General features: G+C 44.7%; 1 protein-coding gene and 1 pseudogene across 4 annotated transcripts in view; both read right to left on the minus strand.

The window, feature by feature from the left end:
* Nucleotides 1-3,148: 3,148 nt before the first annotated feature.
* The window catches only part of EPB41L4B (erythrocyte membrane protein band 4.1 like 4B), a gene marked incomplete at both ends in the record, with an annotated part of 140,832 nt that continues 116,029 nt past the window's right edge, over nucleotides 3,149-27,951 (minus strand). The window contains 6 exons of one of the 3 annotated variants that reach the window (XM_079707272.1): nucleotides 3,149-3,218; nucleotides 4,457-4,602; nucleotides 10,646-10,714; nucleotides 12,978-13,094; nucleotides 19,100-19,177; nucleotides 21,039-21,219. In XM_079707272.1, the coding sequence (XP_079563398.1) occupies nucleotides 3,149-3,218; nucleotides 4,457-4,602; nucleotides 10,646-10,714; nucleotides 12,978-13,094; nucleotides 19,100-19,177; nucleotides 21,039-21,219 (661 nt within the window). Of the gene's footprint in view, nucleotides 3,219-4,456; nucleotides 4,603-10,645; nucleotides 10,715-12,977; nucleotides 13,095-19,099; nucleotides 19,178-21,038; nucleotides 21,229-27,951 lie in introns of all 3 variants that reach the window. The other 2 variants (XM_079707274.1, XM_079707273.1) reach the window with 2 other exon arrangements.
* On the minus strand, nucleotides 22,160-24,812 carry LOC307054536 (DNA endonuclease RBBP8-like; annotated as a pseudogene). The gene has a single exon. The product of its transcript is annotated as a DNA endonuclease RBBP8-like (transcript).

A 27,951-nucleotide genomic window follows, 5' to 3' on the forward strand; every position in this document is an offset into this window, starting at 1 on the left:
TATGACATTATGAATATGCTAAAAAATACTGAATTAGATACATTAAAATGGTTAACATGGTGAATTTCAAGTTTTTTAGAAGCTGTGATCTTTGAGATGATGAAAGAAAGATAAACATGGTAACAGAATATTCTTGTGCTATTCTGGGAGTGTAAAATTTCGGGCACATTCAGGTGGGATCTTCTGAATGCTCTAGGACCTCGTTTTTAAACTCTTTAAACATAAGGATCTCCTATGCAATCTACAATCCACAAACCTGGGGTTGCAGGATTCCCAGGCCACTTGCATTAACCCTCACCCCCATACCCACCAGGAGTCTGTGGCTCACAGTCTGGAACACCTGCTCCGGAATGATTATGTCAGCAAGCTGATTTTTCTCCCTGGATATAAGATGTGTTGTGTGACTGTATGGTACTGTTATTTTGGTTTTAAGTATATAAAAAAAGGCGAAGTGATTGTACCAATTCATTTTTATCCCTATGGATCCACCCAACACAATGTCATCTTCTCAGGTCACAATGCCAAGCACCCAACATACATGTACGTAGGCAAATAACCAGGACAACTGCTGAAACAATGGAATCCTCTTGATTTTACTGGTTAGAGTTGAGCTGCCAAAGGTACTGGGTTTTCATATACAGTAACAGCCAACTTGTTTGTGATCAGACTTCCAGTGACATCAACCTTCTGAAACATCTGTGAACCCAGGGGGACATGGGGAAGAAGCAGCAGGCTCAGAGCCTCCTGAGAACAATGGCCAAAAAGCCCATGCATTCCTCCTTGGAAGAAACGCCAATCTGACACGTATGTAACACTGAGTTTCCTGGCTTCCTCAAGAAAACTTCAGTTTTGCCCTGGAGGTTTCCATCAGAGAGCCGGAAGTGAAGAGCAGAAGACTGAGAAAGCAGGTTAGAAGAGGAGGGATTGGCAAGAGGTGACAACCCCAGAAACACATATTTCCCCCGTACTGTACAGGAACACATTTTGTATCATGTACACAACATAAAGAACGGCTAAAGCTGTTTTAAAAGTACAGCCGGGGTCATGTAGTATTGGGGTGGGGGGTAAAAGTTCCCAAATACCACAACTGCCCCCAGACAGCTTCACCAATAGAGCAGACAGCAGTGCAAACCATCAATGAGAAAAGCGTTAGTCTGTGAAAGGCAAGCCAAGCCCTGCACATCTGGATAGTGCCTGATGACATCACTGCACCACACCAAGGTACAAAAGGGGCTGATGTTTGTAATGATGACCATGACTCATCAAGAAAAGGTTAAATACTCTCCAGTATACTCTGTTTACTAAGGCAGGGAAGTGTGTAATATATTTTAGAAAGATTTCCCTCAAAAAATATTAAAATTGTATAGATTCAGCACTTAAAGGGTTAATCCTCTGTTATCTGAATATTTGCGTACATTGCCTCCTTTTACAAGTGCTAGTCAATGAGGCATTACTTTTTTTATAATCATTAGTATCAAATTATTGGCACCATTCAGGTTTAAGGATAGGGACAGGAGAGCAAATTATACAACATAAAAATACAGTTCTGATACAAATATACGAGATCAATTCCACTTAAGTGGTCATAAGAAATGGATGGACATTTTACACACAAGGAAATACAGCTAATAAGTCACCACATGGAAAAGTGCTCAGCCTTGCTAGCAATTAATGAAATAAAACCACCTTTCAAGGAACAACTATACGCACTTATTAAACTAGCAAAAATAAATAAAAATGGCACAACCCAATATTGGCAGAACTATTGGTAAATAGAAATGCTTACACATTGCTGGTGGCATCATAAATTGTAGAGGGGATTCAAGCATTCAGAGAGGATGGGGGGTTGAACTTGATGACCTTTAAGGTCTTTTCAACCCAGAGACTGGATCTTTCTAGAAAGCAATCTGGCAATATGAAACAAGAGCTATAAAATACCTCATGCTCTTTGACCTTGTAATCCCTCTTTGGAGATATTCCCAAGGGGAGAATCCAAAGGAAGGAACGTTTTTTACAAAGACATTCATAGCAGCACTATTTATAAGAGTGAAAAATTAGATATAACTCAAATATCTAGTAATGGCAAGAAGTGAGGTTAATCATGGTACATGGATACAAAGAAATCAAAATTGGTGAGAGCAGGATCAGTGTTGAAAAGAGGAGCTGTGTGTTAGATGGAGGAAGTAATCAAAGACCAGGTACACACTGACCATACTGATGTAAAAATGTGTGCATATTCATTGAGAAAGCATGGGAAACATTTCAGAGGGCTAGTTTGTGGTTGGGGGTTCTAAATTATTCCTGCAAAGTTGTTCAAGTGCATAATACAAATTTAAAAACACATTTCTTGAAACTATATAAAAAGAGAGCAAAGTTTCTTCTGGTCAAGTTTCTATCAACAGGACATGAGTTGATCAACTTTAGAAATAATTTTCCTTTATGGAACACCCAAATGAATCCTGATATCAAGTCACTTTGTAAGGATTTTTAGACAATTTAAACTATAATGTCTTACTTTGGGTTCAATAATAAATTTTATATATCCCAAATAATATCATATGCCGTAAGTTCACAGGTTAAATTGTATTTCAGATTAAGCTGAAGCACCTTCAGCTCTGGTGACTGCAACTTTCCTTTTTTAGTTCACCTACTTGTCTGAATAAAAATGAATGTTAAAGACTTTATAAGATCTGTGTATTTACCAGTGTAAATGAAAAACCAGCAGTAAAGAATTATTCTCTCATTAAAAATGACTCTAACAAACAGTCAAAGCTTGGTGCAAGTGTCAATCATACAAAATCACATGGTTGAGATTGACAGCAAAGGATTCCGTGCCATATTAACTCCTGTGGTTATTAATATATACACACAGGTACTTCTGAAAAGGAATCCTGGTTTTCCCATCTTTCTTCTAGGCTTACCAAATCCTGTCTCAACTACACTGAGTAGCAGAAAAACTCTAATACTCAGGAGACATAAAATATCTTTTCTGATAGAAGTCAAGCCAGAAGTTGGCTTTGACTAACCACAGAGGCCTGGGCCAACAGAGCACACATTTGTATGTTGTGCTAGAGTGATCACACAAAGCCCGAAGAAAGAAAACGGACAGAAGGCACCATGCCATCCTCCAGGCACCAAGGGGAGAATTTCACAGTTCGGTCATCAACAGTCTTTTCATCATTTTCTCTCTCTCCAGTTCCTGCCGGAGCGTCTCTGCACTGAAAAACAATAAGGTGACAAAAGGGTGAGATACACGCTCAAACATGGTAAGAGCAGTCTCAGTTTAAATGTCGTCTCCCAGATTCTTTCCCAAACTGAGTTCTTGACTTTCTCTTTCAGGCTCCTTAAGGACCCCCTACATTTGCTAGCATTACAGTGACCTGAAATAGGCTGCCTATAGGTTTCCCCCACCAGACAGAGAGCTTCTGAAAGCACCGCTCCTCAGGGGACTGACTGTTATATATGCCATTCCTCTCTGAAACCCTGGAGCCTAGCATAGGATCTGGCACATAGCAGCCTCTCAGTAAAGGTCATTTAAATGAATGGGAAAATGTCCAGGGGTTAGATTTCTTTAAATCATGTTTTCAATTGGTTTCATATGCACTTTCTCCCAGAATTACCTCCAATGTTTTAATAAATAAAATTGAATGAAGTAAAATTGGCTGCTTTAAGAGGTTGCTGCTGAGTTCTTGGTCCTAGAGCCCAGTTGCCTATCTCCAGTGGAATTTATCTCCACTGTTTAGGTGCACGCATACACACACACACACAGGAAGTACACGTCTTGAAAGGCACAATCAATTTTTTAAATAATTTCATTCAGAGTAGAAAGCAATGTTTCTACTATGGCCAAGAAGGCTTTACACAATCTGGCCCCAGCCTACAACTTCATGGGTTTCCCCTCCTGTCGTTCACTACCTCTCTGGCTGCACCAGCCCCCTTAACTCTTCCTTAACCGTGCCAGGCGCACTCCACCTCATAAGTCTTAGCACCAGCTGTTCCCTCTGACTACTATACTCCTTTCCCAAGTATCTGCAGCTTGCTCCCCTCACCACCTTCAGCTCTCCGCTTACATGCCACCTGGGTGAGACCATCCCAGCATGCCCTATTGCCCTTCATGGATTTATGTTTCTCCCTAGCACTTGTCACTATCTCACACACACATACACACACACTCATTCAATGTCTTTCTCCCCTCCCCCAACACTAAATTGTAAACTCCGTAAAGGTAGCACTTTCATCTGTTTTGTTCACTCTACAGCCCTAGCGTACCTAGAATAGTGTCTAGCCTTTGACGACATTTCAATGAACACCAATATTCAGAGAATATTCAGAGAATGAATAAAAGAATGAATAAGAGAGTGGTAGATGTCACAAACACAATGCACCTAGAGCCTGTGCCTGGTTTTCCTGTCATCAGAGTTATCTCTTGGTACCGGTACCTGCTGATCTGACTGACCTGGCCACTGGAGAAACAGGCTTCCGAATGGTGTAGATGGTCTGCACTGTGGAGACGGTCTCTGTCAAAGGCCTCAGGGTTGCTGCTGGAATCAGTGGGGAAGACTGGCCAGGACAGCACTGTAATTTACTGTCTCTAAAGTCTGCCTGGAGAGGAAACAGAAAAGAGGAAATCAATCTCAGTTTGGGTCCCATTTTCACACTGTCAGCTGCTCCCTAAGCCTTACCACACAGTCCCTGTTATTTTATTTATTTATTTATTTATTTATTTATTTATTTATTTATTTATCTATTTATTTATTTTTGGCTGCGTTGGGTCTTCATTGCTGCACACGAGCTTTCTCTAGTTGCGGCAAGCAGGGGCTACTGTTCGTTGCGGTGAGTGGGCTTCTCACTGTGGTGGCTTCTCTTGTTGTGGAGCATGGGTTCCATGCTCATGGGCTTCAGCAGTTGTGGCACGCGGGCTCAGTAGTTGTGGCACGTGGGCTCTAGAGTGCAGGCTCAGTAGTTGTGGTGCACAGGCTTAGCTGCTCCGCGGCATGTGGGATATTCCCGGACCAGGGCTCGAACCCGTGTCCCCTGTATTGGCAGGCGTATTCTTAACCACTGCACCACCAGGGAAGCCCAGTCCCTGTTATTTTTTAATAATAGTTAATCAATTCCATTTATTAAATGATTTGGCTTAGTGCTAGCCACTATGCTAAGCACTTGACATACATTACCTCTGGACAATCTTCAAGGTAGAGGTCATGTTTCATCACATGTTAGACACCATCATTTGTAAGACGCACCATTTTTGCATGTGCCACAGAGAAAGAAAAAGTAACCATTCGAACTCTGTCATGTACACTATTGTAATAAACATTCCGATTTCAGAGATGTTAGAAGGTGGAAAAACGCACATCTTGGAACTGATTTTATGGAAAAGGAAAGTGAGGCTCAAAGAGGTTAAGTAATCTTCCCAAGGTCACACAGTTAGTAAGTATTAAGAACCAGTATTTAGAACCAGGGTTGGCTAACTTCATAATTGGTGTTTTTTACCATTATAACAGTGATTCCCAAAGTATGGGCCCCAGACTAGCAGCATCAGTACCATCTTGAAATTTGGTGAAAATGCAAATTCTCAGGCCCCAACTAAGACCTTTGGAACCAGAATGTTTGGGGACAAAGTCCAGCAATCTGTATTTCTACAAGACCTTTAGATGATTCTGATATACAGTAGAGTCTGAGAACTACTGGTCTAGAGTACACTGCCTCATTTGGAGAGGATAATTTATTGTTGTTTTCATTACAAAGCAAGATATGCTTATTACTTTACATAGAAAACTCAGAAGATACACAAAAGTAAAGAAATGAAATAATTCCATAATCCCTTCTATCACTGTCAGTGTATTTCCTCATAGCGTTTTTTCTATGCATACTTTTTTGTTTGTTTTATATCCTTTCAGTAGTACCAGCTATATATTTTATAACTTGAGTTTTCATGCTAGTTCCTGGCCCTAAACTTGGAGAAATTTTTCACTTGGCTTTCTAAAGAAGAGGTTTTGATCATCAAATGAGCAATATATTTCTAATGATTAGACAGATGATCAGCTGTCCCTCCTAGGGAAACATGGAAAACCACAAAAATACCAGGTGTAGTTGTAGCTCTGTAAGGGTATATCTGGCTTGAGCAATGGGGAGAATCTTAACTTTGAGAGGTCCTGAAAGACTACTACTGAGAAATACAAGCCCTTGTTTGTTTTACAAGTGCCTCTAGAGAGAGAACTGACCTGGCCTGGGCTGGAGCAATGCCAAAGAATTGACCACAAGAACAGGAGCATCGTAGAGTTGCTTCCATGTGATGTTTGCCCCAGGGAGCTTTCACAAACTTTGGGCTGTAGTGGTCACTTGCGTGGTTTACCAGATAATCCTGGCTCATTGATTTCCATGGTAGGATTACACTTCCCTACCCCACTTTGAAGTCAGGCATGACCATGTGCCTTGTTTTGGCCAGAGAAATGTGGTGCCATGTTTTATTTCCATTGGAAGATTTAAGTGCTAGTGTGTGATTTGTCACCTCTTTTTTTTTCACCTCTGCCACTGTGACTAGCAATGTTTCAGACGGCAGCTGCTCCATTAGCCTGGGTCCCAGAAACAGAGCAACAGAGAGCAGAATGCATAGCCCACCCCTGACAGACATGCAGCGTGAGTAGGAAATTCAATTTGTCATTTTAAAGCATGACTTAGCCTAGCCTTCCTGATACAGGAGCTGGGGTAAGAAGTTATTTTGTTGTTTCAGTGAAGTGGGTGGAGGTTGGGCTTTTGATGCCAATTTTGATCTTTTCTGGAAAAAAGAGGGAAATTTACACTTACATACAAAGGCAAAAGTGGGTAAAAGTACCAGGGCCTTAGCATGAATCAAGGCAGTGGCACCAGACTTTATTAATAGTCATTATATTTCTTACTGCCATGCACTCAAAGTAGAAAAAGAAAGAGCCAGCTTCACTTAAGAATGACCTCAGTGGGACTTCCCTGGTGGTGCAGTGGTTAAGAATCCGCCTGCCAATGCAGGAGACACGGGTTCAAGTCCTGGTCCGGGAAGATTCCACATGCCGCGGAGCAACTAAGTGCGTGTGCCACAACTACTGAGCCCGCGCTCTAGAGCCCGTGAGCCACAACTACCTAGCCCGTGTGCTGCAACTACTGAAGCTTGTGCACCTAGAGCCTGTGTTCCGCAACAAGAGAAGCCACTGCAATGAGAAGCCCGCGCACCGCAAGGAAGAGTAGCCCCCGCTCGCCCCAACTAGAGAAAGCCCACTCGCGGCAATGAAGACCAACGCAGCCAAAAATAAATAAATAAATAAAATTAAAAAAAAAAAAAGAATGACCTTAGGGAGCAGTGAAAATCACTATTATTAAATCTCAACCCTGAGAACTTGCCTTCTTAATATTTGTTGAATGAAGAAATGAATGAACAAACTTCTGCTGGAACAAAGCAGATAACACAGGGACAGACCAGGTTAGGCAGAAGAACATGGGACAGAAATCTGACCAGAGCCAGGCAGGGCCCCTCATCTTAGACAGACCAAGGCCCTGGACTGAGTATCAAGTAGAGTTAACAGGCCCAAATACAAGACAGAAACTGGTCTCAGGATTAAGCAAGGAGCCTGGTTGTCGAAACCAGGCCCAAGGTCAATGGTGGATCAACTGCCAGAAAAACTTTATGTGGAGTTCCCTGGAGCTGCTGAGCTCCCCCATGACTGTGGTCAGGATAGGTGTGGAGGCCTGTGGAGAGGCCAACCCTGTAGCAAGGTCAAGTGTCTTGACCTTGGAGGGGAGGAAAAGACAATATGACACATGAGGGGTAAGAAAATTAGGAAGCTGAAGCTCATGAATTTGGCTTCTGTTACCATCCAGCTGTTAGTAACTCCCTAATTATAATCTCCAGTCTAGTCCTGTCTCCTGATACAGACTTGGATATCCAACTGCCCATTCATTGTTTCCATTCAGATGTTTCCAAGGCATTTCTAACACATCACGGCCAAAGGCAAACTCATTATCCCTCCCAATCCACTCTTCCCTAAGATTTCCTTATCTTAGTGAATGGACCCACTCTCCATCCACATTCTGCAAGTCAGAAATCTGGGAGCCCTTTTTGGCCCTCCCTCTCCCTCATCCAATCCAATTCCTTACCGGCCTCTTTTTTTTTTTTTTTTTTTTAAAGAATCTTTTTTTTTTTTAAGATTTTTTTTTGATGTGGACCATTTTTAAAGTCTTTATTGAATTTGTTACAATATTGCTTCTGTTTTATGTTTTGGTTTTTTGGTCACCAGCCATGTGGGATCTTAGCTCCCCGACCAGGGATTGAACCCATACCCCCTTGCACTGCAAGGCGAAGCCTTAACCACTGAAATGCCAGGGAAGTCCCCCTTACCAGCCTCTTAAATATCCCCCTGATCTGTGCACACCTCTCCACCTCCACCATCAACACCTCTCTGGATCACACTCTCTGCCTTCTCTCCCTTGAACTATTGTCCTAGATTTCTAGGCTACTTCCCTGGGGCCGCTCTGCCTGAACCCAGCTCTGCTCCCACTGCCATCACAGGGAGCATTTCCAAATGCAGCTGCCCTGTTACTACCCTGCTCAAAGTCCTTCAAAGGCTTCCCGTTGCTCGTAGGATCCAGGTCAGAGCCCCTCCTTTGGCCTACAAAGCCAAGCATGGTTTTGCCCTATAGGGTTTGTCCCTGCTTCCCTCCCCTTCCTCCTCTCATGCCTCACACCCTTGCTCTCTGCCTTCTAGGCCCACTGGCCTTCATTTCAGTCCCCTGAAATGTGGGATGACTCCTCTGCCCCAGGACTCTGGTTGATGCTGTTCCCCCCGCCTGCTCCAGCTGCCTTCAAGGCCTTCTTGCCCAGTTCTTAAAAGTCCCAGCATGGTTTCTGACATTGGCTTCCTGCTCCATCTTGGCCCCCAGCTTTTCAGGAAGGGCTTCCCTGGGTGTCTCGCAGCACTGCCAAGGCTGGGGAACAGGCCAGAGTGCCTGCCATGGCCAGCAGAGGAAGTGGAGCCAGAGCTTCCAGCTGGGGAGCTGTGCCTAGCCAAACTGCAGGGGCCATATGAATGTTGGGGCAGCAGCACTGAACAGCCTGGCCCAGCCCCTATGTCTCTGCTCTCTGGTTCTTAAAAGGCAGGTTCTGGAAGCAGATCATGACCCTAGCATGGACTGTTCTAGAAACCTGCTTTTGTCTCTGCATGGACTGCTGAACACCTTCCCAGTTCTGTTCATCCTCCAAAACATGAATCAGCCACTGCTCACACCCTCCCTGTTCATGTGGCTGGCCACCTCACATAGTGACCATCACCTAACCCATGAGAGTGCACTTCAAGCTACCCCTAGGCCACCTCACAGGTCCTCTAGATTGGCCTTTGGAAGGAGTCTCAGGGACCACTTGGTTCTTGGTTCTAGGAATCGCATACTCTGATCCCTGGGAGGAGGAGAGGGTGAGGGGAAAGAGGAGGGAGTCTCTTCTGCCCCCCCATTTGAGCCTCCCCACTTCTGCTCAGTAGATGGTGAGCTTCTGCAGAAGTTTTTAGTTAAGGAAAAAAAAGTTGAGCAGCTGAAAAGAATCCTGAAAATCATCAAACTCTCTCATTTTGCAGATGAGGAAACTACATTTAAATGTTTAAACACATTTCAACAGTTTGCAAAGAGTTTAAATAAGCTGCTCAGTGACACAGAGAGCCATGGTAACGGGAAAGCCAGTTGTCATGACTACCTGCTCTTGTTAAGTACACCACCTGCCTCTCCAGCACTGAGAAACAACAGTCGTACTTGACATTTGTGGGGGTGGTCTGTGGTCGGTAAAGTACTTTCAAGTTCTTGATCCCTTTTGATCCTTGCCTCAACCAGATATAAGGAGGAGGATGTTCTTATTACTATTTCCACTTTAAATAAGAGGAGACTGGTGCTCAGAGTGGTAAAATAACTTAACCTAAAATCTTACCATTATCAAGATGCATATCCAACCCAAAAGAATTAAAAACAGGGACTCAGACAAATATAGGTACCTGCATGATCATAGCAGCATTATTCACATTAGCCAAAAGGTGGAGACAACCCATCAATGCCCATCAATGAATGAATGGATCAACAAGTTATGGTATATAAGTACAATGGAATATTATTCCTCCATAAGAAGAAATGAAGTACTGATATATCTTACAGTGTGCATGAGCCTTACAAACATTACGCTAAGTGACAGAAGCCAGACACAATAGGTCACACAGTATATGATTCCATTTTTATGGAATATCCAAACTGGGCAAATCCAAAAAGACAGAATGGTGGTTGACAGGGGCTGGAGGGAAGGGGAAAATGGGAAGTGACTGTTTGATGGGTATGAGGTTTCCTTTGGGGGTGATGAAAAGGTTTTAGAATTAGATAGAGGTGGTAGCTGCATGACATTGAATGTACTAAATGTCACTGAATTGTCACTTTAAAATGGTTCATTTTATGTTACATGAAGCTCACCTCAATAAAACAAAACTAAAAGATGCAGACCCCCAAACCCCAGCTCCTTCCCAGCCTCACAGAGTTCACAGTGATCAAAAGAAGCTGTTGGCACTGCTGGCTGGCGAACCACAGGAAAGCACGCCACCTGGGAACAATGTCTCGAAACACAGATCTGTTTTCCGGATCTACTTACGGTAAACTGTGGCCCTGTTATGAAAGGATCAGGAAAGGGGGTCACTGTATCAGCCGGGAATGTTTTTATCTTCAAAAAAGAGACAGAGAAGAGTGTTACTTTCAGATTAGAAAACAAAGTTTTGAAATCTTTGGCAGTGCATTTTTAAACCGAACTGAAGGTTTCAGGGGAACACACACCGAGCCTTCATTACTTGTTGAAGAAATACACCAAGGGTCGCTAGGAGTGTTGCCCAGCGCTCGTATCTGTGCCCGTTGTTGTGCTATAGGGCCAGGCCGCTGCAAGGAAGACAGGCTGGAGTCTTCCTCACCCTGACCATGACCAGGGCGTATAATGAGGCAGGTGAGGGCTCCCTGGGGGCCTGCTGACAGCTCCCCTGCAGCTGTGGAGAATGGACTAGAGGCCACTGAGAGGGCACATCTGGGAACACAGTATATCAGAGTGGACAGAGTACCAGGAGGCCTGGACTCATCAGGCCAGGAGGCTTCCCTGTCTGTTCACTTTCGTTGCCGGGCTCCCTGTAAACTCTGGGCCATAGAGGGAAACCTCAGGGAAACCCTGAGGTAAGCGTGGGAGAATCCCACCACCGTGGCCTTGGGAACAGAAGGCATGGTGATCAGAAGTGCCCCGTGCTGGGGTCTGAAAGAGGGTGGACGCCCCGGCATGATCAGGTAGGGCTAAGTGGCCAAAAAGAGCCTTTGTTTCCATTTCTTTCTCTTGGGTCATTTCATCTTTGGCCTCCTGGAAGCCTTGGAGGATGTGGGGCGGGGGTGTGTGTATTTCTTTAAGCTGGTCTAGAGGACTGCCAGCAGGCCCAGGGTCCTGATGACTGTGGCACTCGCTTTGTCTGCAACCCACAGGGGCACAGAAACTGCCTGCTGGTGAATGCACATTGTGCCACCCGCCACCAGAGGGCTGCAGCCAAGACACCGAGGCCACCACTCCCTATGTGCCACCGTCTTAGTGTCTCTCGGAGTCTTGCCTATGGACCCTGGAGTAGTTACCTGATGGCCTTGAGTCATTCTAATAGAGGGTAAGGTAGGGAGGGTGAGGAACACATCAGACCAGACCCAAATCTGCTGAGGGGTCTGAATGAGTTGAGTAGATCTCAACTCATCCGATCTAGAAATGACAATGTCCTTGCCGTGGGCACTGAGATGTCCAGCCCAAGCCTGCTCCCCTTCCGCAAACTCCCCTTAATCTCTTTAAATATCTCAAAATGCCCAGGGACTCAGGTGCCAACTCGGGTTGCTGGTAGTGACTACTTGCAGCATGGTAAGAGAAGGACTGGGGGCAGCCTTTCTCCTCACAGGGCCTAACATGGTGTTCTGAGACCCAAAGCAAAGTGAACGTAACATACAGAGAAGACTCAGACCATCATGAAATAAAAGGCGAGAAGAGGATTATTATCGCTCTTAAAGAAATATGAAAGTGGGCAACTTCAAAGAATTATTTTATACCTGCTCTAAAGAAGAAAAAGACATTCCAACAGTTACACTCTGGGTTGCCAGGCTCTGGCAAAGCACATTCACTCTTCTGATGATGGCACTGATGGTCATTGGTATCACCACTTTAGAATGACTTTAGCAAAGCCAGAGTTGCAATTTTGAACCCAGCAGGGTCTGGCCTGAGAAAATAAAATACCTGACACACAAGCTACATGTGTTCCCTCGAATAGTGACAAGCTGGAAACAAAGCACGCATCCTGCAGTAAAGAGTTCATTAGGTGGATGGTGGACCATTCACTTGATGGAATATACAGTATGTGGTACCAAGAACAAGCTAGAAACGATAACACATTAAGCAAAAAGAGGAAAACAGGAGATGATATGGATACTCTGATTTAACTATGTAAAATTATGAATGAATACAAATAAATATTAGAAGGAAACATGCAAAAATGAAAAAAAGTTGTGCTAGGTTGGGATTATGGGTGATTCCCTCCAAGTCATTATATAATTCTCATATTGTCATCTTGATAAATAGCAGGAAAACGCAAGTTAAAAGCTTTTGTTTTCAATAGAAATGCAACTAAGAATTTTTCTCTCTGCGGAAAGCATCTATCCCCAGCACGGCTCTAGGAGAACAAACCCTTCACCCGTCTCTAGGTTCTTGAGACCTAGAGACGAAGGGGCGGGACCACAGCCGTGGGTCCCAGTTTGACCAGGGATGGCTGGACTCCAAACTCTGCAATCATCCTGGAGTGAGAGCCCCTGCGGCCCCGGGCTCCTCCGGAGGTCTGGTGCTCGTGCACGCCCACGGGCTGCCTCCTGGTGGCTCCTGCCCGCCTCACCCCTCCTGGCCGGGCCCCTCTCCCTGCCAGGGTACGTACCAGCCTCGTTTTGATTGGAGGGTGCATGCAAACTCCAGTGGTCTCTTCCTTCATGGGGAGAGAGAGTGGAGGAGAACAGCGAGGGTGGGCACAGTGGGGGGCGCTGGCGGGCTCTGCCTGCTCACGAGGAGAGGAGAGAGGGGAGGGGAAGGAGAGAAAGACAGCACAGTGCAAGATGGATCTGTGGACTCCAGACGGCTCTCAAGCCAGCCTCACCCGCAGCCTCCTTCCAGCCTCTGGCCACCTGGCTTCTGGTCCCTCCCTCTTCCCTCCTCTCTCCACCTTCTCTCCTCCTCTCTGGCCCTCCTCTGTCTTTTCCACTATCTGAGCAGAACGACACATCAAAACCCCATTGCTGGGGCTGGCAGGTAGGGGCCATGTCCTGTGCCAAGTGCACAGGACCAGTGTGCTGTTGAGGATTCTGAAGCATTGCCCAGGCCAAGCCAGAAAGAGCTCAGATGAATCAGTGAAGCCAGCCATGGGGGCAAAATGAGCAATGGCCGGGCTTCGATGTTGGCGCAGTGGTTGAGAGTCTGCATGCCAATGCAGGGGACACGGGTTCGTGCCCCAGTCCGGGAAGATCCCACATGCTGCGGAGCGGCTGGGCCCGTGAGCCATGGCCGCTGAGCCTGCGCGTCCGGAGCCTGTGCAATGGCCATGTATTGGAGAGTCTTTGCCTTCCATGCCCCATGGCCTCCTGCACTCTGCTAAGTAAGGGCCCACATTATAAGTGGATAAGTGAGTAGATGCCCAACAGAGAGCTACAAGAAAGAGGTACATCAGTGAGGAGGAACACAGAGTTTAACATTTAATCTGTCATGGCTCTTTATCTGTGTTCAGAAAATATATTGGCCGTGACCCTCCTCCCACATCTATGGACCCAGGCCTTGGCATCTCATATTGGCACTGGGGGGTAAGGGGGCTTGCTGCTTAGCTAGGAGATACCAAGCATTGTGAGAAAATGCCATGTCATTTGGGATACCGGGTTCCCTGGCCCCAGCCCAAAATACTGCCATGTGCCCAGCAGAGATCCAACAGCTTGTACTGGTGAGGATGAGAATGGTGAGGGGAGAATGCTCTGATGTCAGGGGAGGGAGCCACTGACAGGGTCAGTTTGGGTCTCAGGAAAGAACCATTACTCCAGGGCACAAATACATGCATCTTTTAGCTCATGAGCATTTTCTTAAGTAGTTGGTATGATCCAGCCATAATGAATCAAGTAGAGCCTCTGGGAAAGTTTCACTGAAAAATTATCAGGAAAGTTCTTGCCTTCTTTTCCATCTCCAAATTGATCTAACTCCATCCTTTTTACTATGGTGCAGTCCTAGATGATCTCCAAGGGGCTTTCACAACCATTATTCACGATGGCCTCCATAATAGTCTTGCTTTACTATTCAGATGTGGGAGATGCAGAAATTGCATTTGCAAAGTCTAAATCCATGGGTCTAGACCCTCTTGTTGATTGTTTCTAAATCCATTCTTCAGAAACAAGGGAGTCCACATTAGCCACCTAATGTGCAGTTAAGTTTTCCCACCCTACTTAAACTCCCCCTCCCCCTCTGGTCCTCAGGATAAATGTTATGCTGTATAAGATGCTACCAAGGCATAAATCACCAAGAAACATGGACATTCTGCCTTGGGGCCAAAATGTGTACTGGCCACCAGCGTCTGTATTGAAGATTATAATGGATGACTTAAAGCTTTGCCCAGCATTGGACTTTTATGGTAAAGAAATGTTGGTCCATCCCACAAGCATCTCTGACCTTTCTAAATGGAGATTTAGATCTCAGATTTCAAACTCAGATTTCTAAATGCATCTGAGCGGATTTAAACAAAAGAACATCCCTGGGGCCCCCACACTTCTGACTTGTAGTAAATGAACAGGATTTCACATGTAATAGAATACTATTTTGAAATACCATTTATGTTTTCTCCTGGTATTTCCTTTCCCCCTTGGGTCTTTTCTACATTCAGGCAGCTAGGTTCTATATGGCTTTTGAGTTTCAAAATCTGACTCTCTGGGGAACAGAAAGGTTTTGGCATAGATAAATGATGGTGAAAATGTGTAAGCCTTCATCCAGATAAGAAAAGAGATTGCCAGCTTGAGGATAAGAGAGAGAAGTCAGAAGGAAAGGGAGGAGGGGTAGACATTAGTGAGTGCTGCACAAAGGGTCTCTGGGCCCCCCATTCATAGGCAGAGGCTGGGGGACAGGGATTAAAGAGCAGTGGGGACCTGCACCCCTCTACTCAGGTAGAGATGGGAGAGCAGAGCAGAATGGCTGTGTGGTGTGTCCAGCAGATAGGGATTCACATCCCAGCGGTACTGCGATCTCCACCCACCCAAAAGGGGCATAAGGGAAGCAGCGGGCGTCCCAGATGTATCAGCAAACAGGTGACTTCACGAACGAAAGAGACTCCCCTCCCTCTCCCCATGCCCTGAAGAACACGGATGAAACCCCAGGAAGACTGAAAAGGCACCTGATCTGACTTGAGATTAAGCTTTAGCTCTCCTGCTAGAATAAGGTTCAAAATAAAAACTAAGTTATTGAGACAAATGGAAACCCAATTCTTCTGACACCCAACCCAGGGCCCGTTCTGGGCCCTAAACAACCTTCCTTTGGCCAGGATATCTCCTCCCTGACACATGAACTCCTGACTAATGTCCCCTGACCCAGACGAGACCTGGATTATGATGCTCTGCAGTTGGGTGAGTGGTTCTTGCAGTACAGGGATCAGGGAGGGACAAGCCCCAAAGAGAGAGTATCAGGGACATAGAAGGTATGGGTGTTCACGGTCTGTGTTATCTGGGTAAGGAAGCTGGCATGACTGACCTGGAGTAGAGGGTGGGACTCTGCATCCCAAGGTCAACATAATTGATGTGTCCATGTGCCCACCTTCTAACACTCTACCGACACCCACACCCCCCTGCACACCAAATGAGAACCCCAGAGGGAGAGTGCGTGCTGTCTTCACTCACTTCCCTTCTTCCCTTCCCATCCTCACACCCCCAAGAGTTCTCCCAGGCAGAAACTCTTATCTGATCTTGAAGAGTCTATGATGCAGATTCCAGGAATGGGCAGACAACGGAGCTGCAGAGGTTGTAGGACTTGGATTGCTAAATTGAGCTACGTAATAAAAGAGTTGGGAATTACAGAAGAAAAGAGTTGGGAAAAGGCAGGGGAAAATGCTACAAGAGTGAAGCTAGAAAGAATGTTTTTGTGGAGAGTTTGGGATGTAAGTCCTTGGGGAAGTGCAAGGTGCAAGAGAATTAAGAGAGAAGCAAAATGAGATTCAAGAACTGTTACCAGGAGGTGTTCATTTAATCTTCTTTCATTATCTTAAGAGACGCCAGTTAAAGATTGAATCTTTTTCATTATTCTTGGCTGTTTGGACCATGTTTCATTCCATGCAGAGACTGGATCATAAGGGTAAAGAGTCATAAGGGTTAAACTAGCTCCAATAGTGTCTTGGTGGAACTTGGTTTAATGAAGGTAAGAAAATCTGTCCCACTCCTTTCTCTCCAGCTCCCTGTCCTTCCAGCTCTGGCCCGAGGAACCAGAACAGGGACACAGCTTTAAGACTTTCTTCCAGCCCCAGGCCCTAAGTCTAGCCTTCCTTGGCTGTCTTTAGAGACACAGATGCCACGCCCCTCCATCACCCTAACATCAAGGGCAGAAAGGGCTGCAGCTCGCATTTCTTTGATGCTGGGAAGAACAAATGGAGGAGATGGAGGTAAGAGGACCAGACAAAGGGAGAAGCAGGCTGCTGGAGCCCCTCTTCCCCTCTAGGACCCTTCGGCACTCATGGAGATAGGTCTCTGGAGTGAAGTAAGGTCAAAGCCAATGATGCCAAGGAAAGCCCGAAATACTAGCCCTCCAGCATACCTTCTGTGTGCATGTGCTCTGTGAACATGCACTTGTGCCTCAAATCCACACAAATAAGAAGAAGGATGCTTCATCTTGAAAAAAGGTATTCACTGCAAACTTCAGCTGTGAAGTGGGCAGCTGTGTCTTGTATAAAAACCTCAGCTGTCCCGTGGCTGGGCAGTGCAGCACCTGGACCCTGTTTCAGAGCTCGGTCAGAGCTGCCCAGAGACACAAGCAAAGTGTCCTGGGGACACGGAATAAGCTCCCTGCTGTTGGAGGGGTGCAAGCAGAGACTGGACAGTAACTTGGTAGGCATTGGCACCTGAGATCAGGGGACCTCTGGGTCCCTGCCAGATGCTGCTTCCTTTCTAATCTCAGTCTGTTATGCCAAACACAGAAAAGGTGAGGCAATTAAATCCACAAGCTGGATCTGCAACACAATGGTTTTTAAGGGAATCCCATCACTCCTGTCAAAGCCATGATGTATTTTTTTGTAAACTAACCCTAGTTCTCAGATCCACCAGACCTTTTAAATAATAATAAATAATCATTATTTTGCTCATGCTGTACCTTCTGCATAGAATGCTTTGGTCTACTTCCTCCATCTGGCAAACTCCTCCTCATACCTTAAAACCCTAGCAACATGAAGCCTTCTTTTTCCTAGTGCCCCCAGACAGGGTTAGGCACAGGGTCCCACAGCAGTAGCAGTTTATACAGACTCTCTTAGAGTGTTTGAAACATAGCCCTTCTTCCAAGCATTGCTCTTCTCCAAAATGGCAAGTTCCCTAAAGAGGAGGCTGGATTTAGCTCAATTGGATGCAAAGGGCACCAGAGAAAGAGCCAGAACATCTGGGCTCCAGCTCTAGCTTGGTCCCTGGATGATTACCCCACTCTGGGACTCAGTTTCCCCATCTGGGCAAAGGGGCGATGAGGTGTTTCCGGGTTACCCTATCTTGGCAATCTGTCTAACAAAAAGGCCATGAATAACCAGCTCCATTTACTTGAGCATGGGAAGGTCCCCGAGCTGGGTGTTGCCCACTGCCAGTTCTCAAGCAGTTTATCTGAAGGCGCTGACTCGAAGCTCTCAGGCTGTACCAGCTCTCCAGAAGAGAAGTATAATTGCATAAATCACAAATGATTTCCTTGTGCTAGCTGAGGCAGGAGCGGTGATCATTCCTAAAGCCTGGACAGCATTTTGCCTCATTTGTCCCCTCTTGAAAGCCTTCCAGAAATCCTTCCCATCCACCACACCCTTGTCCAGGGAGCCAGTCCTGAATGACTCCCACTTCTGGCTTCTCCCCAAGCATCTTCCACACGGCTCTCCTGTTGATCCTGACCCTTTACCAACCTGAGCCCCCTCCAGCCTCTAGCTGCCCTATCCATTCCCAGAGCCTCATACGCAGCCAGGCGCAGACTAAGTTCTCAGGAGATAGTTTTTGACTTGGCTCACGTTTTGACTCACATGCCAAATTTGTGGACCATGATTTATGCTCCAGTATACTTGGGTATTAGGCTGAGCCCAGCCTAAGATACATCCAATTTTGCCCGTGTCATCTAATCATGTTTATAATATCTTATACACGTTTATGGTGCTTTATATATGGGGCTCTCTCTCTCATGTGATCCTTACGATACTCTTAGGCAGACAGGGCAAACAATGACATCCTCATTTGACAGAAGGTGGGGCAGCAACTATCCAATGATAAGGATCTTAAGGTGAGGGGCAGAGAGTGGAGCCAGGTCTGGCCTGCATGACTCCTGGTCCAGTGCTCCCTTAAAGGGCTTCCCACCTGCAGGCATCCCATCCTGAAGGAGAGACCTCTGTGCAGAGGATGGAGGATGGTAGGGAGGCACGAAGGGCCTAGAAACCTAGGTGAGGCCCTGAGCTGGTACTTTAGGCCGGAGCATGTTGTTGGAAGAGACAGCAAGAGATGCCCCATGGCGGGCATGCATGGTGGGCATGCAGCCCAGGAAGCCGAGACTGAAGCACGGAGGAGTGGCAGACAGGCAGGGTGGGGCCCCTGCAGCCACCCTCAGAGGAAAGGGAGCACGGCCCTCCCTCAGGGGCTCTGTGAGGTGGAAGGACCCGTGATGCCTGAACCCTGGAAGAAAGCTGATCCCTGAGCCTCCAGGCTGTGAGCAGGACAAGAGAAAGAGCCTTCCCAACAGCGATGCCCACCTCTGTCCATCCGTCCCACTGCCAAGACATTTCTATGGTCTGTGGCTTTTCTGGTTTTAGCAAAATGGCAAGTTTACCAGAGGAGCGGCTTCTGTGAAATCCATCAGCAGATCACCTGGCTCCAAGGTAAAGGCACCTCCTCGGTCAGAGGGGCTCTACAAAGGCAGACAAAAATATCCCAGTTAGTGCCGGCTCTGGATTGACAGTGGAATTTCAACAGAAAATACAGACGGTCCTGACCTCTCTCCTCTTCCCCTTTTCTAACACTGAACTCATTATCATGCCAACCCCCACCAGAGCTCTCTTAACTCCGTAGTGTACAAAATGTTGAGACCAAACCCTGAGTTTTTCTGAAATCTTAATGGGTAGAAGTAGGGTATAGGGTGGAGGACTGTCTTTTTTGAAGCTGCAAACAATTTTTCTTAAATGCTTTGAGTGCTCTTTGACTGGCCTTTGGGGGAAGAACACTTCAAAGAGTCCTTTGAATATATAAACAGAGAGTAAAGACCTCATCCTGGATCAAGATCTCACGGAGCTAAACTCATCTGCACAATAACGAGGAAAAGCTTTATGGTAGGAGAGTGATTTTCAGATGGTACCTCTGAAAATCACGTTCATTTTTTGGGAAAAAATTTTTTTCGCCTTGCCTTGGGGGTATCTCAGCAGCATGGGGGGCCTTGAAACCCTTTGTGGAAAAAAATAAGTCGCATTTACTTGGTGCAAGCAGGGCCCTAAGGAGAGAGACGGCCAGAAGAGGGAGCCTTGTGGCTTCTGGTACGATGCTGCCTGCATCTCCACTGAATTCCCTTCTGTTTTGTAAATGTTTTTACATGGTTTTAACCACGGCCTGGGATATACAGAGGAGCCTGTGTCCACACTTGGGACAAAGCAGTGCTAGGGACTCAGCACAGTGGAGGGGAACCCAACTCCAGTTCCCAGGGGGTGATCTACAGAAAAGCGGGGAGCCTCAGTCTGGGCCAGTCACTGGCTGAAGGATCCAGCCGGATCCTGTTGAACACAGAGTATTCCCAGAAACCCCGGGAAGGGACCCCGTGAAAGACTGGCCTCAGTCATACACGATGTGGCCTGGACTATTGTTACTTAGATGTTACCAGGAATCATGATCCCTGGAGCTACAGAAGCCTCAGGCATCCTGTTTGCACAAGCACTTTAATCTCTGCTGGACCCATGAGCTGGGCATCGTAGCAGATCTTATTCTCTTTTTTTGGGAAGAGGAAACTGAGCCTCGGAGAAACAAGGGCTGCGGAGCGACTACTTGTTTCAAGCAGCCATAGGTGTTTGAAAGGAGCAGTTGGGCCCCAAGTCTTGGCCCTCAAGACTCTAAGTTTCCAATCTTGCATTAGGGGCCCCACCTCACACACAGTGTTCCTCAGCAGGGTCCACAGACCAAGCAACCTTTGACTCAGCATCTGCTTGGAGAGCAAGACATGTGACCGCCTTTGGACCAATTGCTGAAGAGTGACCACAGCTAAGCGTCACTCAAAGGAAACCAAGAGAAATGTCTTGTGCCTTAGTCACAGCCCATTCACATCATTGGCAATTTCCTGAAATTTCAAAGTGGCAAATAGAATAATATTTCCCACTTTCAAACTATTAACACAGGCTATCCCATATAGGGAATGGGATAGGGATACCTCTATGTTTTTACTCCTCCAAATTTTCCATTATGGGGGATAAAAACCCACTTCTTTCTGTCTTCACAGTAGAGTAACAGCTTTTGCAGGGATGATATTCTAAAACTAAAATTGCCCTCAAAAATCTCTTAAATTTCCCTTCAAGTACAAAGTACATGCTTTAATATTATACCATTTGTCTCTCATACGTGGTTATCTTTCAGGGACAGGTTACATAAAACACATGCTTTGGTGGTTATTACTGTTGTTTTACGAGTGCAAAGACTTGATGATGCAAAGTTTAAATGCATACAGATGCCACACACAACTTATGCAGAGTTCTCGGCAAGTATAGCTACCCCTCAGGGCTTTTCCGCCATACCTTGGCTCCTGGGGACAGCTGGCCCTTGCCTTCTGAATTCTGAGGCGAGCTGACTTTGTGGACCTTGGGGGATGCCAGCGGCACTGAGATTTGTGTGGTGGTGGCCATGGTGGGGGCCATGGCTGGAGTTGTGGTCGCTCCCGCTGCCTCGGCCAGGTCTGGAGGGAGGTCGTCTTCATCACTGCGGTTACTAGAAGCACATGAAGCTCTGCTCATTACAATAATAAACAGGCTGTGGGGAGTGGAGGGAGGTGGGGAGGGTTGGGATGGCTAGGGTGGGGATTGGGGGCTCCCCAAACAGATGTCTACCAGATGTCCAGCTTACAGGGGCCGATATATTGACCTTCAGCCAAAGCAAGACTGGGCTGGATTTTCTGTCACTTGCCCGGGGATTAAAAAAATGTTTTATTATGAGAAAATATGTATAACATAATATGTACCATTTTATCCATTTGTCAGTTTACAATCCAGGGGCTCAAACACATTCACAATGTTATATAACAAGGACTTTATCTATACGCCAAACTTTATCATCCCAACAGCAACACTGTACTCACTGAACAACAGCTCCCCGTGGCCCCCTCTCTGCAGATCCTGGTAACATTTGCTCTGCTGTTGAGGCTCAGGGTGGGCCACCCCCAAATATGTCACAATGGCATATTGATTCTTTTTTATTAGGATAGAGTTGTTTTTATTTTAATAAAATTACATGGAGAAAAAGCTTAATATGTTTTTTATATAGCATTTTTTTGAAGACCCTGAAGGAAAGATTGAATTACCATCATCATCGAAAGTTTATTCCTGGAAACATCCACAGGATTTTTTTTTTCATATTTTCAAAATTGTAATTAGGTATTACCAAATAAAGTAATAAACAACTTTTAGAGTGCAAAATGAAAGCACCTTATTATTTTAAAGGTGCAAAAGCAAGAAAATACGACATACACTTATCCATTTTAAAATAGTCATCTGTCTGATGGGTAAATGCCATTTTAAAACATTTTCAATAGAAAAATGATTTATAAATCAGTTTTCAGAAGATCAAAAAAATCAATGTTTAATACCAACTTTAACTATAAATAAAAAGAATATTGTCATCTCTCCTGTTTTTGCTTCAACATTTATGTCTTCTGCTCTTTGCCTTTTGGAGAAAATATTGCATTGTAAGGCTGCCGTCTTTTTGGATGAAGACAAGGATCACGATCTTCTTTAATGTAACCTCTTTCCATACAAGTGTGAGTGGAAGGAAAACCAACTTCCCAGAAATTCTCTGGTGTGTTGGGTGGAATGTAGCGAAATCGGTGTCTTGAGCAGGAAGCCAACTTCTTTTCTCTTTCTTCTGCTGGAAAATCTGCATAACAAATTTCACATTACTTACATGTGTGTCCAAGCAATTTTCTTCTTTCTTCTTTTTTCCGGACCACCTCAATATGAGGAAAATTTTGTAAGCTAGTCTCTCTTTCATCATCTTTAAAATATGGCTCCACAAATGCTGTTTGACGTTATCTTGTTTATCACCAGGAGAGTTTGGTTTTTTTGTAGCAGTTTACAACTCCTCTTCATCTGCTACTTGGGGGAAGCTATCCACCAAACAGGATTCATATTCTTCATGTGTAGTCCGATCAAACATATCTTCCAAGCTATCATTCATTTTTCTTTCTCCATTTGGACTTTTTTCTCCCTTCTGCTCTTGATTCTTCATTTTTAAAAGCATAGTTTCACTAACCAATGTACAGTGCATGTCCACTGTCTCTCCTCCTGCTAATCTTGACTGGCTGCCATCCTTTGTATCTACTACAGTAATATCCATTTTATACTGAGAAAGGTCTGCTCCTGGATCTATACTCCACTGGATATTTTCAAAGGATACATCTCGGTTGTTTTGTAGAGACTTTGTTTTAGCAATTCTACATGGATTTAACCGAAGAACTGATGCAAGTTCACATGCTCCATGGACTGACCTGGTTTTTATTTTTAGAGGCTCACAAGAACCAGCACCCTTCGTGTCATCAAAAAGATTCTCTGTCTCCAAACTTTCACGTGGATGTAGAGAGATTTTAAAAATAGAATTTTCTTCCTTTATTTGTAACAGTGTTTTACTATCTGGAGATTTACTCAGGGACTGGAGGAGGGACTCCTATAAACTGCTGGGCTCTTCTGGGGACTCTTTGGTTAACCCACAGCTCCCACTCAAGGCCTTACGGCTTGAGGAAGAGCCCTTTGGAACAGGCTTCAAAACCTCATAGAGAGTCACACGCCTAAATCCGACTTTAGAGTTCTCACTTCCTCTTGACGCTGAATAGCTGAAAATCGATCAGACAGATCCAGAGGTTTATCCATCACATAGTCTCCATTCACGTAAGAATGACTATCTGGTGGAAAAGGAAAAGCATTTTCTTTATCAAAGGAGCCTTGGGGGCAGCTTATTTCATCTTCACTTTCTTCCTCGATTTTCTTCCTTTTGGTTCGGCCTCCCAGTGATTTCAGGCAGTACCACGTTTACCTTTATCAGTAACAGTATCTTTAATGTGATCAATACTATCCTGTTCACTTGTATTTTTATTTATAAGCACCTGCTTATTAGAAGATGACTGGTTAGTGATCTTCTTCACTTCAGCCCCAATATTATGATGTGTGAAAAGGGCACCATCTTCAGATTTTGATCTAGGTTTCTCTGGTCTAGAATTAGCAGTGTTGCTGAAAGGCGTTGTTTACAGGTGGGTTTTTTTTTTCCCAGTCTCTAAAAGAGAAGGGGACAAACTTGTATTCAAACCTAAACTACTTTTCACATTAGAGGTAGCTCCAAATAGAGGAGATGATACCCGAGTAGTCAATTCTTCTTGAGGAGGAGTCTTTGCATTAGAATCTGAAAATCTTAAACTATCTTCACTATTTCTTCTAGATTCCTCAAAAGGCTTTTTGTGATCTCCTTCCAGACAGTGGTAGAGCTCATCACCAAGAGGGCTCATAGGACCTCGAGATTCAGACTCATCTTGAACACTAAGTCCAAGTGTTTCAGCAACAACTGTAGCTAAATTATCAGGAGGATAACTGCTTTTTCCATGTGTATTAGCCACTGGAGCTTGACTCTGATCACAAGTGTCAGCCACTAGAATTTCACGTTCATTATGTTTATGTTGTGAATGAGTTGAAGACTTTGGTACTTTTCTCAATTCACATGCACACCCAGAGTGCTCCAGTTTAGTATGTGTTTGTTCTACGTATCGGACGTGGAGGTTCTCCTTCCTTCGTAGTCGGTTAGCGCCAGAAAATGAAAAGGTTGTTATTGGTAAATCTGGAATAACATCTTCCTCAGATTCAAGATCGGTTGCTTGATGTGGTTGATCATTCTCAATTTTCTGCTGCAGCTGTTCAGAAAGCTTTTTATTTTCTTCCTGTATTCTTTTCATTTATAAGCTCTGTGATAAGTTTAAGATTCTGCAGTCGAATATTTTCAAACTCTTGTTATTTCTTCCGTATATGTTCTTCAGTTACTGCACAGCGATCACATAATCCTGCTTTTAATCGATCTTCTAAAACTTTAATGGTTTCATGAAGGACTTTCCATTGCTCTCTCAGCTGTTGATTTTTGGTGAAGAATTCTTCTAGTCTCTGTGCATCTAAACTTCGTTCCTTTTTCAGTCTAGTTACTTTTACTTGTAGACCTTGTACTTCTTTATCATGATACTCCTTTAGTTTTGTCCAAAGATCCTTAAAGTCATTAGATACATCTGCAGAACTGGGGCCTCGACAACTGCTTCCCGGGACATTCATCTTACTTAATATGCTCACACTTCTACTGCCTATGTTTTCTGACCTTTTCTGTTACATTATACAGGTCTGAAGTTGTCTTTGGCCAGTTCAAATACGGCTTGCCAGACTGCCTCGAGATTCTCGAAAGCCCCAACAGGAACACGAGCACACTCTGGAGCGGGGAAGAGACGGCCGTTAGCTTTTCTCCTCGTTCCCTCACTAATCTGCCAAACTGCCAGCAGCCAAGCTGCCCCCTTGGGGCAGCCCGCGTTTTCCAGGGTTGGGGGGAGGGCCCGAGGGCCCAGGATTTTTTAATTAATCCGGTAAGAGATAGTTTTACTATTAAGCAAAATATGTATTAACTATGAGATGTAATAACCTAGTTATGAAAATTTGCATTTTAAAAACAACTTAGGGGAATTTTTCCCTGTGGTATTTAGTAAGAAAAAGTAATTACTTTTGGCATTTAAATTAGAAATAAATATTTATCAATATAGGTTGTACTGGTTTCCAAGAGAATATTGAAATTTTATTTAGGGCCTCAAGTTTTCTTCTCCTCTTCATGATGTTAAACTATAGCCTAAAATGTTGTAAAAAGTTATTCCTTAATTTCTTTTTTTAAATAAATTTATTTATTTTATTTATTTATTTTTGGCTGTGTTGGGTCTTCGTTGCTGCATGCACGCGTTCTCTAGTTGCGGCGAGTGGGGGCTACTCTTTGTTGCGGTGCGTGGGCTTCTCGTTGCAGTGGCTTCTCTTGTTGCGGAGCACAGGCTCTAGGCGTGTGGGCTTCAGGAGTTGTGGCATGTGGGCTTGGTAGTTGTGGCTCACGGGCTCTAGAGAGCAGGCTCAGTAGTCATAGCCCACGGGCTTAGCTGCTCCGCGGCATGTGGGATCTTCCCGGACCAGGGCTGGAACCTGTGTCCCCTGAATTGGCAGGCAGATTCTTAACCACTGTGCCACCAGGGAAGCCCCAGTTATTCCTTAATTTCTGACGGACTTTCTCCTTTCTCCTTGTTACATGGTGTAAAGGTCTGTCATATTGATTATTTTGAATTAAAGTTACTTAAGAAATGGCCAACACTCTGACCCTCCTTTCTGTCTCCCTGAAAGCAGGAAATAAATCTCTCGTGTGAAAGGTGTACTCCCTGCATCTGAAGATAGAAGGACCCCTTTATCATCAGAGACAGGGGATTCGGGCCTAGAGTCTTGTATAAACAAACCCTGTTACTTATTGAAGTTACTACCCCAAGCCCAAACTCTGTTTAGATTCTTCACTAAATGAGCACCCAAAACCTAAGTTTCTTTGTCCTGTCAATTCCTCACAACTTTATTATTTCTTTGTCTAAAAAGTAGAAAAGCTGCCTGCTTTGGGCACTTCTTAGTTTCCATTTCTATGAGACCACCATGTGCATGAATTAAAATTTCTTTCTTTTTAACCTTTTTAGTTTATTATTAGTCCAGCCACAAGAACTCAAAAAGGGTAAAGGGGAAATTCCACACCCCTCCCCCACGATGCTTTCTTTCCAGATGAATTTGACTACTCTAGGTACCTCATATAAGTGGAATCATACAGTAAATATTCTTCTGTATCTGGCTTGTTTGAACATAATGTTTTCAAGGTCCATCCATGTCATCGCATAAGTCAAAATGTCATTCCTTTTTATGGCTGAGTAACATTCCATTGTATGGACAGACTGTATTTAGTTTATCCCTTCCTCTGTTGATGGACAATTGGGTTGTTTCCACCTTTTAGCTATTGTGAATAGTGCTGTTATGAACACTGGTGTACAAACATTTGCTTGAGTCTCTGCTTTCAACTCTTTTGAACTGGAATTCCACCTAGGAGTGGAATTGCTGAGTTGTATGGTAGTTCTATGTTTAACTTTTTGAGGAACCACCAAACCAAGGGATGTTATTCTGAGGAGCCTCCCTTAGGAGGGTGAGCATAAGACTTGTAGGAACCTACTGTTCTGAGCCAAGGGTGTAACAACTCCTTTCGTGGCCTAACAGCAACTGTCTCTTCGGTGTGATAAACTGATTATAGAGGAGGATTTGCCCCCAATTGTTTTGGAGCCAAGCAGCTCTGGTCTTCGACCCTCTCTGATCAAGTGGGATGAACCAGGATGGAAAGGACACTAGACAGGAATTCACCATGTGGGAGAAGTCTCCCTCACGGCAGCTGGGGCTTATCTCCAGGGCTTGCTTTGTGGGGAAGGCCTGATTTCCCACAAGGTATGTCAAGGCTGGAAGCTCTTCTGATGTGGTCATCCCAGCACAGAGCAGCACCATCAATCCCCTACTCTTAGCATGGACAGTATTTTCTCAAATTTATAGAAATGAAGACAAGTTCCCTCTCCCCTGCTGCCAGCCAGATTGCTGCCTGCACAGGAAAGGGCTAACTCAGCAGGCCCCAGATGCTCAAACCCTGTACATTCCAAAGGAACCATTGGCCACTGACAAGCTCCTGAGAGAACCCCTGGACCCTTGGAATATCCCGCTGGATAAGTGTGTCTTTGCACACCTAAGACCTTGAGCTATGCCAGATAGCTTATGCTATCAGTGTGATTTATGATGAACACCTGGTGTCTAAGGTAAATTCATGAAACATTTTAATAAGTAAAATTTTATGTAGTAGTATGAGTCTTTTCTTTGAAATGATTTCTATTTTAACAACATATACACATAGAAAAATGTCTAGAGTAATAGTCATAAATGTGAACGTTGGTTATTTTTGATGGTGTGATTCTAGGGAATTAGTTACTTTTCTCTTTGGACTCTTCTGTCTTGCCTGAATGCCTTTAGATTTTTACACTATGTTTAAATACATAGTAAAGTTATATATCTGGGTAAAAATTAAGCAGCTCATCATTTTCTAAACATACCAGCTGGCATCAATATAAAGATGATGCTTTTACCTGCCTTCAACTCTTTGCAGAGTTTGTTTCTCCCTTCATTCTGCACACAGCAGCCACACCTTTCCTCCCTATGTCGTATTTTGAGAAAAGAACACAGCTGAGATTTTTGTTTATATCCTAAAAAGCAGCACTTTGAAAACTTTTTCAGAGCATCTGAATATCATGATGCTTTGATGGAGTACCCTAAAACCCAAACAAGCACACATAATTCTGGCCTAGGAACTAGGAATACTGTAACCGCT

Source organism: Hyperoodon ampullatus (assembly GCF_949752795.1).
Source record: "Hyperoodon ampullatus genome assembly, chromosome: 6".
Classification (NCBI taxonomy): Eukaryota; Metazoa; Chordata; class Mammalia; order Artiodactyla; family Ziphiidae; genus Hyperoodon; species Hyperoodon ampullatus.